Source organism: Penicillium expansum, assembly GCF_000769745.1.
Source record: "Penicillium expansum strain MD-8 chromosome Unknown contig147, whole genome shotgun sequence".
NCBI classification, from domain to species: domain Eukaryota; kingdom Fungi; phylum Ascomycota; class Eurotiomycetes; order Eurotiales; family Aspergillaceae; genus Penicillium; species Penicillium expansum.
The window spans coordinates 236,350-251,633 of record NW_015971174.1 but is presented as its reverse complement, the minus strand read 5'-3'; the positions used below and the strand labels follow the sequence as shown (position 1 = coordinate 251,633).

The window sequence follows — 15,284 nt, the reverse complement described above, 5'->3', positions numbered from 1 at the left end:
TTACTGAATATTTCTCCTCTTTGGAGGACTTGACTCCGAATGGTCCTAGGAGCTGAGTCTGAAAGCATCCACAACGATCTGCCTTTAGTCAAATACCAAGTCTCTATTCAGCATGGCTACAAATCAAGGATATCTCCGTCGGAAATTTTAGGGGGATATTCCGATGGGAATTTGCTCAACACCGATAAGTTGACTATGGCACGTTGAGGAGAGTACAACATATCTACTTGGAATGCAGAACGTAGGGGTTTGCAGATCGCATCTAACTCCTTAAACTTTAAATCGGAGCAGGGCGACGAGTAATAATATTTTCCAATTTAGATAAATCGAGTCTCGCCTACAAGCTTCTGTACGATATCTGATTTCATATCGATCTCTATACAAAATGTGGGATTACTACAATGACAAAACTATCTTCATCACAGGGGGAACTGGCTTCCTGGGAACTGCTATTGTATATCGCTTGCTCACGCAAACATCCGTGGGTCACGTATACATGCTATGCAGAGGGGGTATAGGGTCAGTTCAGCCCCAGACACAAACCTTGCAGAGAAATATAATTGACAACTCGAAATATAGAAAACTTCAATCAAAATGGACAGCATCACTATCATCGGCAACAGTCGAAACCCTCCTCAGCACCAATCGAATCACAGTCATGGATGGTGACATCCTCTCACCCGACCTCGGACTTCCCCAGAATGAATTAAGCACACTTCGACGAGAAGTCAATGTTATAATTCACTCGGCATCCTCTATCAATCTTGCTAAATCCCTCGACGAACTATCAGAAGTGATTACAGGCGCTAGTGAAAGGATGACAGATATTGCTCTGACCTGCCCGAGTTTGGATCGCTTTGTTTATGTCTCAACTGCATATTCCAATGGCCACCTACCATCTACGGGCGAAGGCATTGAAGTCGAGATCAAGGAAGATATCTACGATCCCAATCCCAAAGATCGTTCAAGTGTCATGAAAGAGTGGATACAGGTGCAGGAGACTGGTTCTAGTGATGCGTATGAAGCCCACGACTTCCCATGGCCCTATGCATATGCAAAGAACCTCACAGAGCGACTTCTTCTCCATCGGTTCACTCAAAGCGGTGCTCAGGACAAACTTCTCATTTTGCGCCCTTCTATCATAGGACCAGCACAAAACTTTCCAGTTCCTGGGTACAACGTCCCACTGTCGAGCCCATCGACACTAATCGCTGCTGTGCTCGCATTGATCCCCGGTGGTATGGCTCTGGTTGCAACGAGAGCAGTAGGACAAAGTTCCCAAATTTCTATTGATGAGGTTCCAGTCGACGTGGTTGCTGATCGTTTGCTCGCCCATTTAGCTGTGGGGACCAACGGTTGTGTTCATGCAGTCAGTGGCAAGCGAGGACGACATCAATTCATCAATTGGTGGGATTCAGCGGTTTCGCTGCGTCGCTTACCGAGGAATATTGATTTGTATTGGAAGGACCTGGACTGGAAGTCTGATGAGCAACATTGGTTGGCTCAGTTCTATGTAATCCTTGGGTCTTCTTTCGAATTTTATGAGGATAAGACTGTCGCTCTTAGCCAGAATCCTTTGATCGAAAGTTGCAAAGAGCTGCAACTATTCAATAAGGTCAATTTCGGAGAGCAGCTGCGAAGTCGAACGGAAGACATCTACTTCGTGATGAACCATATTGCTCAGAGTGATGAGAGGGCACGAAGAGTCATCAAACGATACTATCAGGATTCCGTTAAAGCGAAAATTTAGTATACTAGCTTTGTCGAAATCAAAATCGAAAATCGAAAAAAAAAACTGTGTTCATTTTCTGTACTGACTGACGATTGGGTAAAATGTAATTCTATGGCTATGCGTGATTTCAGTTTGCAAGCCTCCAGGGCTTCCCAGTCCGCCATAATTATTCGGCGCCAGCGCCAATTTTGGCTTTTTTTAATAGTTTCATTATACATCTTCGAATTCTTCATCGTCCTCATCAGATTCCTCGGCCTCCTTCTTGACCTCGACCTCAATCTTGGCATCAGGGTCAGGCTTGATCTCAGGCTCGACCTTGATCTTCTTTGCCGCAGGTCCATCGTCAGCAGGGGTAGACGGAGTCCCAGCAGATGATGGAGGGACGCTGGAGGCCGGTTCGAGTTCACGCTTGATGCCAGCGCCCCCAGAATATGTAGTAGGGACACTGGTGACTCCGCCAGCCATCGCGGGTGTACCTGGTCCGCTTGGGCCGGAGATTCCCTCGACGTCCTCAAAGTCTTCCTCGTCTGAGTCATCGTCTGCACTGCTGGCATCTGCTTGAGCCTGCAGTGCCTTCTCCCGCTCCATTTCGGCGTAGTAAGCGGCGACTTTGTCGTCCAAGGCATCCACGCTGGGTTTTTGGTCCTCATCCGCAAGCTCAGGCTTCACCAAGGTACCCACCTCGGTCTTGATCTGAGCACTTCCAGCCTGGGCTGCATTGACTGTAGAATGTGTGTGCCAAACTGGGAGCGCGTTTTGCTTTTCGAGTGCTGCTTTACGAGCGGCCTCATCAGCCTGCTCGGCAGCACTCTTCTCTTCACTTGAGGTGAGAGAGATCTCCAGTGCAGCGGCATCCGTCTTGGCGTTGGGACGTGTAATATCCTGGGCTTTGGGTGGAACAGCAATCGCGGCACGGACTGGGTGTGTGTTCTGGTTTCGGATGACCTCCACCTTGTGATCCCACGCGGTTTCAAAGTCATTCGGCGGGATTTCGACCGAGTCAATCTGCTTGAGCAGTTTGAGCATGTTGTCTAGCTGTGCCATGAGCTTACTGTTTTTCTCGTGACCCGTACGGTCCATTCCTTCCGCGCCCTTGACATCCTCCGTCCGTTCCAGGATGGCGCCGCAATTTTGACATTCGAATCCTTCATCTCCAACTAAACTCAGTACATCCAGTTCGGTCCACTCAGATTTGCATCGGACACAAATGTATTCCTTGCGCTCCTCACTAGGGGTATATTGCGCTTTGATGATGGCTGTCAACTTCGAGACTTTAAATTTGATCGCATCGACGACCGGGTGTAGGGGGATGTAATAGTATTCGCGGTTGACTGGGCGAGTAGACCCATCACGGATCTCGGCGCGTGTGCTCCTATATTCAACATGGACTAGATCAGCTTTGTGTTTTCCACCCTGAGTTCAAGGTCACATCAGGGAGGAGTGACATACACTCCGATCAAGCGATCCTCTCGAAGCTTGGCGCAAAGCTTGCGAAGATCTTTCTGTTGCATTCCCATCAAAAAGGCTAGATCCTCAGCGTGAAGACTGTAGCTGGTCAGCAAAGTGACCATTCAACAGAGATCAACTCTCATCATACACTGAATGTAGGAAGAGCGCATCGACAACTAAGATGTGACGGGTCTCATAAAAGGCACGCGCCACAGTTCGGATAAGCGTCTTTGAAAGATCCATGGTTGCAGAAGCTCCGGAGCAAAAGATGGTAGTCGAGAAGGAGGCCGGGAGAGAATTCAACTGGAGCGCAAGGCGAGAAGTCGCAGGGTTCAGATATTGGACAAGACAAGCATGCTTTGATCAAAAGCAGCGAAAGGAGTGAGGGGTTCCACGACAGAAGTGAGAGTTGCGCTTAAGCGACAGGCAGCGCTGAGCTAGTGAGCGAACAATGATCGTTGCAGGTCCGGTTCAAAGCCCGGAGCTTCACGTCACATGCGAAGTTGATTCCTCAGGCGTAAATGTGACTATATACGGCTAGTCTGGTTTATCCACCCACTAGGCCATTCTAGGACTAGTACAGAGATCATGGAAAAGATGAACCGCGCGGAGTGGAAGGGCAAATTTCCCCGAAACATTGATTTCATGCGTGCCTCGATCATTCACCAGCGGAACCTTTTTGGGATCCTATCTGCATCGAGAAGCTCAATTCTAATTCGATCGCTCCCCCAAACCACCCAGAACCACACTGTTAGTCGGCAATTTTACCGATCTTTCTGGCGCGACCCTTCTGCACCTCATACGGACCTATCAGAGGTCTTCCAACGGATACAATGGCCGACAACAAAGGAGCAAGAGGTGGAGGTGGTGAAAGGCGTAAGAACCGCGATATGGGGCGAGCGGAATGGAGGTATGGCGCATCCATTGTAACCTCCCGTTCTTCGTCGGCTAACTAATTAAGTCGCCAAGCGATAGACAAGCGTCAACGTCATGAAGACAAGACCGAGGCCAAGCGTCGCAAGATCGAGAACGGCGAAGAGCTCAACTTGCCCATCTACGCGACCCAATTCTCCAATGAGGAGATCGACAGCGAAGAGCGCCGCCCCAAAAAGAAGGTTGCCCTTCTGATGGGATACTCGGGCACTGGATACTATGGAATGCAGTTGTAAGTTTCTTCTTGTTCGGTGTATAGCCATTCCCGGACTAATAAGCTATGGTATAGGAACGAGCAGCAACGCACCATCGAAGGTGATCTATTCACTGCCCTCGTCAATGTCGGCGCAGTTTCTAAAGCGAATGCGGCGGATCCCAAGAAATCTTCTTTCGTCCGTTGTGCCCGTACAGATAAGGGTGTCCACGCAGCTGGCAATGTCGTGTCGCTGAAGATGATCGTCGAAGATGAGGATATCATTCAGAAGATCAACGCCGAGCTCAGTCCCCAAATCCGTGTCTGGGGCTACGAAGTGACCAGCAAGAGTTTCAGCTGCTATCAAATGTGCGATTCTCGAATTTACGAATACTTGATGCCAAGTCACTGTCTTCTCCCCGCTCACCCAAGCACCTATCTTGGAAAGAAAATCGTCGAGTTTGCCGACAAGGCAGGCGAGTTGGATGCCGTCAGAGCTAGACAGGAAGAGGTCGCAGGCTATTGGGAAGATGTTGATGAGAAATACATCAAGCCGATCTTGGAAGCCCTGCCGGAAAACGTCCGCACCATCGTCGAAAAATCTCTCTACGAGGACGAGTCCCGCGATGCACTCCAACCCTCAGAAGAGAAGGAGGTAGTCACCTCGGTGCCAGCTGACGAACCTGCCCAGCAGGAGACCGGTGAACAGCCTGTGACCGAGCAACCAGCTGACGCAGAGGCCCCGAAGCCCTTCGTCATGGACCCCCGCCAAAAGGCCATCATCAACGCTATCAAGTCCATCAAAGCAGCATACCTAACCGCGAAACGCACCTACCGCGCGCCCGCTTCACGTATCGCTCGCCTGCAAGAATGTCTCGACCGCTACGAAGGCACAAAGAACTTCCACAACTACACAGTCCAAAAAACGTACAAAGACCCCTCCGCGAAACGACACATCAAGTCATTCAAGGTGAACACCACGCCAATTATCATCGATGGCACAGAATGGCTCAGCTTGAAGGTCCACGGACAGAGTTTCATGATGCACCAGATCCGCAAGATGGTCGCCATGGCTACGATGGTTGTTCGCTCGGGTTGCCCTCCTGATCGGATCAATGAGACCTATGGTCCTGAGCGCATTGCTATTCCCAAAGCGCCTGGTTTGGGCCTCTTGCTTGAGCGGCCTATCTTCGACGCTTACAATACAAAGACACAAGGTCTTGACCGTCAACCGCTAAATTTCCAGAAATTCGAGGCGGAGATGAATGAGTTCAAGCAGCGGGAGATCTATGATCGGATTTTCCGGGAGGAGGAGCAAAGTGCTGGGTACGATATTCTTCCGATCAAATCCCCTTATTGGATTTCGCATTAAGACAACAATACTGACTTTGAATACAGCTTTGGTTCTTTCTTCAACCATATCGATCACTTCCCTGCGGGTTACTTCCTCTATGTTACCTCTGGTGGTATTCCCGCGGCTAAGCTCGCAACTGCACCTACCGCTGCTGACCCCAGCAGCCCCAAAGCTGGTAAAAGAACTCGCGGCGCTCCGCGGGCTCAGCAGGATGCACTTGCTGCCGTGGAAGTTGAATCGGATGAGGGCGAAGCTCCAGCTGGCGGAGAGGCAGAGGGTTAATCAAACAAGATAAATCTACGTGTTACTTCATCATTGAACGAAATGGACAATAATGCGCTACGAACTTCGTTGAATACAATCTTTTCAAAAACTGCGGTCTCGAGACCAGAAACTCTTTCATTTCAATGCTCGGAAATAGGCTTGCGAAATGCATGTAGATGACCTGTCCGTCCATAGTCACCCTTCATAGAAATAAATCCTACTCCGGCTCATCATGAGCAGAAGAAAACGCCAGTAACCATCACAATCATCGTAAGGGGAAAAAACAACAGCAAGAATTCGTAAAATCCGTGAGGTATGAGAATTTGCCTCTAATCACATGCACACATCGTGCTCGCTGAATCCATTGACATCGCAAGAACGCATGGAAAAGAAACACAACAAAAAGCACATTGTAGCGGGAAAGATCATCGTCTAAGGAGATCCCGCGACTCCCATTTCGGAATCACTTGCGATCACCGAGTTTGCGTCCCATTCCTCAACTGAGGCCACGTCTGATTCTAGGGGGGTCGGGTTAGATGATGTTCCATGGCCATTGACGAGGGATAGAGATTGAAGCATACCGGAAGGCGCGTCATCGGGCACTTCTTCGAGAGACATTGACTTAAGAAGAGAGAGGAGTTCTGGAAGGATTGTGTTAGTAGGGCTGCAAGAACCCAAAGTGTATACACTCAAGCATACCATTAGCCTGTTGAACTTCTTGCTGGTCCGTCTCCGAGTCGTCATAAAAAGTAGCCAGACAATAGTTGATCACAGGGGTAATATTCTCAAGCAGTCTGGCGTCAATATGACTGATCTGATCAGACAGGAATGCGGACTTGAGTCGCTCGATGCAGGCACTCGGCAGCCGACGACAGATGTTATGGCGTTGCTCTCGTGTGATGGCGGTCCGCCAGTCGCCATTCTGTTCGGAGTCCTCTGTGTTGCCCTCCACGATCATATCGTTGAAGACCATCTCGTCGAGGATATTTTGCATGTTGCGACGGATATTCTCGTCCTTATCAATGAGCAAAGTCGGAGCCCAGACCGGGATATTGTCAAGAACAAGCTCGGTAAAATCAGCAGACCCCATGCTCAACCGCTTGTTAGTACTGCGGCAAATAGACATGAAGAAGTCCATATGCTCCTGGCCGCCGCTGTTGTCAATGCTGTCGATCCCCTTGGCAACAAAGTCGACCATGCCAATGACTCGCCCTTTGTCCGGACAACGCCGACAGAACGTTATGGCTGCGTCTAGGAATGGTGTGCATTGGACAGCAGGTTCAATTCTGGCACCATTCTCCAGTGTTGATTGAATCGCACCCAGAAAACCAGCCTCAGGCTCTCCGTCTAACAAGACTTCAATGATCGCGTGGGTAGCCGGGCTTCTCGCAAGAGTCTCATGCTTCAGAAGTTTCAACATGATAGACAATGATCCATCATCTTCGGTTGGCTTGATGAGTTCCATTTCTCTGACGGTGGGCGAGAACTTGCCATTCAAATACCGCCGTTGTACGCCAATGGGGGTTGGGCGGAGCGAAAGATCAATGTGGTTGAAAAAGACCAAGCACAATGACAGCAAAATCAGATGGTTAAACCGACGTCCTTTGTTCAAGAGGCGCACGTAATTGGCATAGCGGATCCGCAACTTCTTTTTGTCCTCTTCATCGATCCAGATAATCTCCATACAGGCAGCAAAATGACCGTGGTCGAGTAAGACCTGGATGATCTTTGGGCCATAGGTGCAAAGCTCCAATAAGAAGCCAAAGTAGTCATCCCAAACTCGAAGAACGCATTGAACTTCAGTCCAGAGGCCTGTCACCATGGGCACAATTTGCTGAATGGCTTCATCGAATCGCTCGCGCCATGAGATACGTTCATCTTCATCAAGATCCTGGCTTGTTGACATCGAGTGGAGATGTTTTAGGGCACATTTGATCAACAGAATTCCCTTGTTTCGGATATCTGTGTTCTGTGGCTTGATCATAAGATTGTACATTGACGTTGGCCGATTAATGACCCACTCAAGCGCCGATTGAGCCGCATTGGGGCTTTTCTTGATCATGTCGTCAAGCTCGCGGTAAACCTCCTGGTGTCCTTGGAAATACTTGGTACGCGTGACCAATTGCTCAATGGTATCCATTCCAACATTGATGGCCAATGACTCCGCTGTAGTCTTGTTGACATTTTCCGTTGCCATGTCTGGCCACCTCTGAAGCAATCTGCCCACGAAGTAGGCGTATTGTGGGTCCAGAAGACAGTAAATTCGAATGAGCATTTCGTTGTCCATCGCAATGTAGTTCTGGGTTGATATTGACACCGGGAGGTGTATAGGGAGGTCCGGCTTCGTTGGCTTGAATATTTCTTTGGACTTCTCGATTGTGGACACACGTTGGTAGAACAGCATGTATGCATTCCACACCTTGTTCTTAGGGGCTCCATTCATGTACTGAATCGTCTCACTCGGGCCGCCAAAGCATTGACCTGCGATTGTGCTAGGGTCAAATTTGCCGACATCAGAGTCGTTGAACTCAACCCAATTTGCTTCGCCGCTAGACGAGGGGCGTTCAAGGGTATATGAGTAGTAGTGACCTGATTCGGCTGTACCAGTGTGCACAAGAACCCCAACCAATTCAAATATATCCGGTGCAATGGTCTGCTCCGGGTCAGAGAGATGCTCGACGGTGTAGGGAGTCATGTCGATGTGGTGAGGGAATTGAAACTCGTCATTGATCTTGCTTCTCAGCATATGCACCATATCGAAGTCAAATCGCTTCAGGTGGAAGATCAAATTGTCGGGAACATCTTTCAGGCAAGCCCTAAACAGGAGTTAGAAAATTGGTTGGCATCACTATGTCATTGTCACTCACCGCTTCACAGCATCCACATGCCGGCCACACGCGGTACAAGAGTATTTATTATCTGAAAGCTCGTTAGAATTAGAGCTCCCTTAGGGACGCAGTATTGACTCACCTCCCTGCATCACCTCGCCTGCCACGTAGGCCCGCAAACTGTCTTCAAGGGTCGCCTTCCCCTTGATCTCGCACTGAATTGCAGAGAATGGCTCAAGTCTTTCTGAGATATGATCGCATTCCATTGACTTGATTTGCTGGACAAGCTGCCCTCCATAGAAAGACCGGAACTTTTTCTTCTTTTCGGAATCGAGAACCTGAGCCTCCCAGCGGTCAAAGAGAAGGTTGTAGAACTCATCAACGTCCATCTGGACGGTCACATCAATCTCCTCATTGTCGTATGTGAGAATGCTTTTCACAAAGTCCGAGGGTTCAATGCTCTTGCTCCAAGTCTCCTGCATCCATGTAAACAGTCGCTGTGTTTCATAGAGTAGCTTTTGAGAGATCCGATCAGCAATGGGGAGATTCAGGATAAAGTCTCGGAACTCAATATTCATGAAAAGCTGGGTCATGAGGGAGTTGAGGTAACATGTGTTCGAGAGGTTCTTGAGGCCCGCATAGCCCTCCGGGGACCGGAGCATTAGCGATCTGTTGTAGGCATATTCCAGATAAGGCGAGTCTAGAGTTGCGGTTAGTTTGACGTAAAGATAAAATGCAGTGGGCAAATATCAGTGATGCTAACTGACCTCGTGGGACGTTTGTGTTGAGGAGCTCCAAAACTTGACAATAAGTCCCATCACTCTGCTTGCACAACAAGTTCACGACATTGTAAAGGCTCGAACGAGTATAGCTGTGCATGACTGGAACTTGAGGGACAGCATGTTCCACCGTGTCTGGAGAGAAATCTGGGAACAGGTACTGATTAAATATTTCCTCGGCGATGTTCCTAAACCCGAGTTAGGCATGTTTGCAAACTTGATTAGACGGAGGCGTAACACATACAAAGTGTCCAAAGTGATGCCCGCGGCATTGGCCAATTCTAGACACCATTCTAACAAAGCAGAAAACCCGATGATCAAATTATCTGCCGGTTCACGCCCAACAAACTAAAAACCATTAGTAAACTGTATTTATCTTTCTTCCGGGGATGAAGATACCTCTTCTGTTTGGTGAGTTAGCATAACTGAACTCCACTGTTGAAGGTACTCGTTGAAGATCAAGTCCCGAGGTGATTTCTGTGCGACTGTGCGGAACATCCATAGAGCAGCGTTGAAGAACTCTTCCGACTGTGGAACATGTTCAACGGCCTTGGGGATCACTTGCAAAAATGAAGACCAAAGAGTAGCAAGCATGTCAATCCGGTTGGGATTTTCCGCGGCAGGAGATTCTATGTCAGGGTTTTTGATTGACAGCTTGAACGGTTTCAGCGGACCGCAAAGTATCTTCAAGCGTTCCAGAATATCGGTCCGGATTGGCTTTCGATTTTCTTCCAGGAGTAGAGATAGGATCAAGCCATCAAATTGCGCATGCTGTTTAACAGCATTCCAGACATTAAGGTCGCGCAATGAGCCCTCGACTAGGACCGCAAAGGAACTACAAATCAAACTTTGGGCGCATGTACCGGCCGGTGGATCTGTGGGACCGGTGCGGCCAATTTCAAGCAGGTCAAGAATGCGTCGGACCAAAGCCATTGGATCAGCAATAAGAACGGACTCGTCATCAGTCGGGCGATAAACTAGATCACAATTAGTTGAGGCCCATGCACTGAACAATGATTAATCTTCGACATACCAGATATAGCCAGCAGAAGACATTCAATGGCTCTAGTAGCGAGCACAGTGGTTATCGAGTTACCGGAGAGAGAGCTGAACAGTTCATCTGACGTCAGGAACCCAACCAGAACCTGATTGCTGTGAGACACAAAAGCTTGGTCTGGAGACATCTGTAATGATATTTAGCACAGATATCATTTGAACCAAAGGCAACCAACTCACCTCTGCAGCCTCCTCGCGGAGGCACATTGACAGTGTATTCAAGGAGTACAAGGCCTTGAAAGGTCTTTGCAACGGGAACATGTCTTTCTCGGTATTATTGCTGGATCGAACAAGTTCAACGGCCCGCACTTGAGGCGGGAAGACAACTAGGAAGTCAATGATCTGCAAAATGTCAGTGTCGGCATTCAGCTATAAGATAAGAGTTAAGGGGATTATACCTGTCGAGCCAGGTCATCCTTGAGGTCAAGCATATCATACAGTTCGTCGAAGTGCTTCAGCACTTCGCTATCCACTGCTGTGAGAGACTGCCGTCTCCCAGCCCATGTGATTTCATGGGCATCAGGAGCCTTTCGAATAATGAGTAAACCTGAAGAGAGCTTCAAGTTTTTCACAAGGGCCTCTGGATCTTGCAGTAACTCGATCTTCTGTCCACCAAGGATAGTGGTAAACTTAGAGAATCGACTCATTTGCATAAGCATTTCCACAAGCTCGGCAGCCGTAGAGAGACCACCAATGCGTTTTGAACAGATCTTAGACGTAGAAGCGCCATTGAAACATTGATATCGAATTTCCACGGGCTCGCCTTTCAGAGGACGTTCTGGGAGAGTAGGTGGAGAGCCACGAGGGGAGCTGTACTGTGGCCGAGTCCGCAATCCATGGAGTAATTGGCGAAGGAAATGTAGAGACCGGCTGAACATGAGTTCGTCAGTTCCGATGCCGCCATTCGAAGTGTCGATATCCATTGAAACATCTCCATTACTTGTTTTATTGCAAGATGGTTTCAACGCGACAGCGGCAGACTTCAGTTGGTCCACGCAGCGATTGACAAGAGCAATATGAGTAGCGTCAATAGCCGATCGGGGGGATCTGCGAACAATACCGTGGTCCAGATAGCTATCGATAGCGAACTTGATAGCCTCGGCTTCGATCGATTGTGGAGGTGCCGTCAGTATGAAGTTCCAAATTCGATCCATTCCAGGAATAGATATGACTTCATTTTCCCCGACAATGGGAGGTGACTTGATTCGAATCTCGTAGTGGACCGATTGTTGAGCGAACCATAATACCTCGCGCGAGTAGTCCTTAGGAAGCACATCTGGTAGATACTTATGAATGCATAGCTCAAGAAACGGGTTCTCTTTGGCGGTACGGTTGGTGAGATCAACCATCATTTTCCAGATCGTTTGACGTTCCTCAGGAGCCAGGTTCTCAGACATGAAAATATCCTTCCAGAGCGTCCTCCCGAGATCAGGTGTGATGGTATCTGGGGCCAGATCAATAAGACGCCGCAGGATTTCCACCCGCGAGGAGAAGTCATGCTTGAAAGACGGGTCCTTGAGCTTAGCGTGGTCTTCACTGACGAGATGGTGAAGTTCGATTATCACCAAGCGCGTCAAGTCGAAATCGGTCGCAAGTTTCCAAAGCTCCCGTGCATCATCACGGGGTACTAGTGCATTCAACACTTGGATGCTGCCCGCGGTGCATTCATTCATCTCTCCAATGTCTTGAATGCAGCGCTCATAAGTCTCTGCCATGTCGGTTTCGTTGAGTCCAGCCTTGATGAACTGACCCAGCTGCTCGCTTCCGAATCCCTGCATGAGTTCCTTTTGTTCCAGAGGCAGGTCCTTCGCCCCCGAGCTCTCACGGATTAGGCGAATGCAGAGCTTCAGTGGAATAGAATCGACATGCTCCTCACCGGACATGTTGCGATAGTCCCGGTCGCGATCCTGGGGCCGTTCGCGCATACGAGGCACCAGCTGCTCGCAAAAATCGATTATGCGACTGTCGAAGCGATCCAAGGGAAACTCAAGCAATTTTGAGCACACATAGAGCAACGCTTTAGACCCGGACTGATGCATGGCAAAGGTTCGTGCGAGCATGGACATGACCTCACAGACAGTGCGATCATCTTGGCTCTCAGTGACGGTTTTCCAGATAACATCCGTGTCATGGTCGGTGTATTTCGCCGTCACAATCAGAAATCCGAAGATGTTACTGCTGCGGCTGATCAACTGTGGGTGTGAGTCAATGCCCACAAGATAATCGAGGATCTTGTTTTCCCGAAGATATTCAACCAAGTATCTCAGAAACGGCGACTCGGTCCCATCGCGGTTCTGAGATACATTCTGACCCCAGATGCTGACCAGATCCGATTGCATCATTTCCACACCATGGACACGAAGCTCCATTCGACCTTCCATGATTTGCTTTTTCAAGGTATCGAATTTCCATGTCCAAATAATACAAAAAGCGGCTTGCTCTGCGTCTGCCTCCTCGGGTACTTGAATCGACAAATCCTGGGCAAGTTGGAGCAGAAATTCCGAGTAACCGAAGCAAAGGAAACGGTAGCTGCGGAAGATTGGGTTCAGAAGACTATCGCTCAATTCACTAGTGGCCAATTGCGACTTCTTTTCGACAAATGTTCGGTACACTTTGTCGATTCCTCGAACCGTTTCGTAAAAAGGCTGAAGGCTGGTTGCATCGCCAGGCAGGTCAATGGGAGAATCAGAACCACCATTTTGGCTCCTCTCTGTGTCACATTCAAAAAATGCGAGCAGGTTGACCAAAGGAGCTGAAAGCATGATGACGATTTGCGGACACTTTGGAATCAATGCAAGCAGGTGCGACGCGTATTGCATAAGTGCGCCGGGTGCATCAAACGGAGGGGCTGAGACCCGAGCTTTCAGTCGCGCAGAAAGATCGAGAGTTCCAATGCGAGAATGATTTTCCAGGACTCGGAAAAAGGGAATTTGGTCGCCATGGAACATCCAAGGGAAGCTATGGAGGTATCGTCGACAGGTGCTGGGGGGTATTTCGATGTCTTCATCATCTTCGTCAACAGCACGGAGAAGCGCGGTGTCCAAGCGAACAAGATGAAGGACAATTTGAGCATAGTCAAGAAGATATTGCTCGAAGAAACCTGAGACATCTTCAATCACATCTAATTGCAGGTCTTGTTGTCTGCGCAAAAGACGGTCCAGGACGGAGGGCAAATATTCCCAGAAATCTAGATCTGCGGCAAATTCCTCGATTGTAAGCCGATCAAGATCATGCACACATGTATGAAGCCATTTTTGTATCGCAACAAGCGCTGTGCCTTCCCGTGGGTGACCTGTTCGCTGAATTAGTATATGACCAAGGGTCGTTGGGTGGAGTACTGTTTTACCATGTTCAAGCATATCACCAAGCGCCTTGAAGTTCTCTTTGGGTGTCATCTCATTGTGTACTTTAGGGAACGAATCGGAAAGAGGAAGCACGTCCTGGATCTCTATCACTTCGGGCTCATCTTGATCCCGCACCACTTGGCCCAGTGACTTCCAGTTTGAGTTGTTCGGGTTTTGATTAATGTCTTCCGGTTCAGCAACTTCGATTTCAGGACTTCGGGGTGAGGAGGGTGAGGAGGAAACTGAAATAGGATTGGGAGCTGTGTCGATATCCGGTAGGAGCTCCAGCTCACTACCGGAGAGCTCAGGGTTGGAGGGAGGGAGGTCGGGAGCCATGGAAGGTAGAGGAGATTTTGTGTTAATGGTGACTTTGTTAGCTGGATTTCCAGAATCCGAGGCCGCATCCATGTCTGAGGCAGGTGCGATGGAGGCAGTACGCGAGGTTCCATCCAACGACAAGGTCGGACTGACGCGACTTCCACTGTCGAGACGCGGACGTTTCCGGGTCGCCTGAGGATCAAGATCCTCCATGGAGTCGCTGATGAATGGAGATTCTTCGATCAAGGGAGTGTGAGGTGGGGTGTAAGAGCTATCTGGCGGGGGTACAGCCATGTCATTTTCTGCGCGTAGTAGATCCAGGGTAGTTGAAATGACGCGTGAAATGAAGGTAGAACGAGAATGAAGGTTGAAGAAAAGGAAGGTTGTGAGTTTAAGAGGAAAAAAGGATTGAGTGGGAGAGAAGTGAAGGTAAGTCCTCAGAAATGATAAAGCGGTCGACAGCTTTTTTTGGGGACGCGCCAGGACCAGTGACGTTGTTCTGTGGAGGAGGAGAGCGAACAGGACGATCTCTCTTTAAACAAAGACACAACCAAGCTTCTGGGGGGTTACTATCGCATATTTGCATTGCACATGGTCTATTGCAGTTTACATAGAAATAACAAAAAAATAATACATATAATTCCTGTGAAGTTTGTAGCAAATGTGACTGCCTTATTACTTCAGCTATATATAAAGCGAATATCAAGCGCCAAAAAAGTGCACAGCCCCTTATGCGGTCTTGTGCATCAAGTCTAGACTCTTGGCATCACATTACATCTTTTACATCTATTACATCTATTACATCTATTACATCCATTGTCTACTCCGTATTGTTTAATCTATTCGGTTCAATTTGTCAAAGTGAGAGAAAATTAAAAATGTTTTACTTATTTATCATTATCTATATCGTTGTTTGGACCAGGCGTGCATGACGTCCATGTAACATATAGACGCAGCTTCATTGATCCTTCAATATCTCATAGATGACTCACTATAAAGTTCTATAGGTACCTCTCTAATATCTATCACTTGAT

General features: G+C 48.6%; 4 protein-coding genes across 4 annotated transcripts; 2 read left to right on the top strand and 2 right to left on the bottom strand.

Annotated features, from left to right (window-relative positions):
• Positions 1–658: 658 nt before the first annotated feature.
• PEX2_046380 (Male sterility, NAD-binding) lies at positions 659–1,750 on the top strand (the record flags this gene model as incomplete). Its single annotated transcript, XM_016741913.1, has 1 exon — positions 659–1,750. The coding sequence occupies one exon, from the start codon at positions 659–661 to the stop codon at positions 1,748–1,750; it is 1,092 nt and encodes a 363-aa protein (XP_016603143.1).
• A 192-nt stretch (positions 1,751–1,942) lies between these two features.
• On the bottom strand, positions 1,943–3,424 carry PEX2_046370 (putative transcription factor TFIIE complex alpha subunit; the record flags this gene model as incomplete). Its single annotated transcript, XM_016741912.1, has 3 exons — positions 1,943–3,104; positions 3,182–3,277; positions 3,330–3,424. 3 exons carry the CDS (start codon positions 3,422–3,424, stop codon positions 1,943–1,945), a joined length of 1,353 nt encoding a protein of 450 aa, XP_016603142.1.
• A 345-nt stretch (positions 3,425–3,769) lies between these two features.
• Positions 3,770–5,943, top strand: PEX2_046360 (pseudouridine synthase PUS2; the record flags this gene model as incomplete). Its single annotated transcript, XM_016741911.1, has 4 exons — positions 3,770–4,091; positions 4,151–4,346; positions 4,404–5,633; positions 5,706–5,943. 4 exons carry the CDS (start codon positions 3,770–3,772, stop codon positions 5,941–5,943), a joined length of 1,986 nt encoding a protein of 661 aa, XP_016603141.1.
• A 414-nt stretch (positions 5,944–6,357) lies between these two features.
• Positions 6,358–14,544, bottom strand: PEX2_046350 (uncharacterized protein; the record flags this gene model as incomplete). Its single annotated transcript, XM_016741910.1, has 11 exons — positions 6,358–6,443; positions 6,507–6,566; positions 6,625–8,741; positions 8,793–8,844; positions 8,896–9,453; positions 9,521–9,720; positions 9,777–9,880; positions 9,932–10,509; positions 10,566–10,716; positions 10,769–10,930; positions 10,987–14,544. 11 exons carry the CDS (start codon positions 14,542–14,544, stop codon positions 6,358–6,360), a joined length of 7,626 nt encoding a protein of 2,541 aa, XP_016603140.1.
• Between the last annotated feature and the right edge of the window lie 740 nt (positions 14,545–15,284).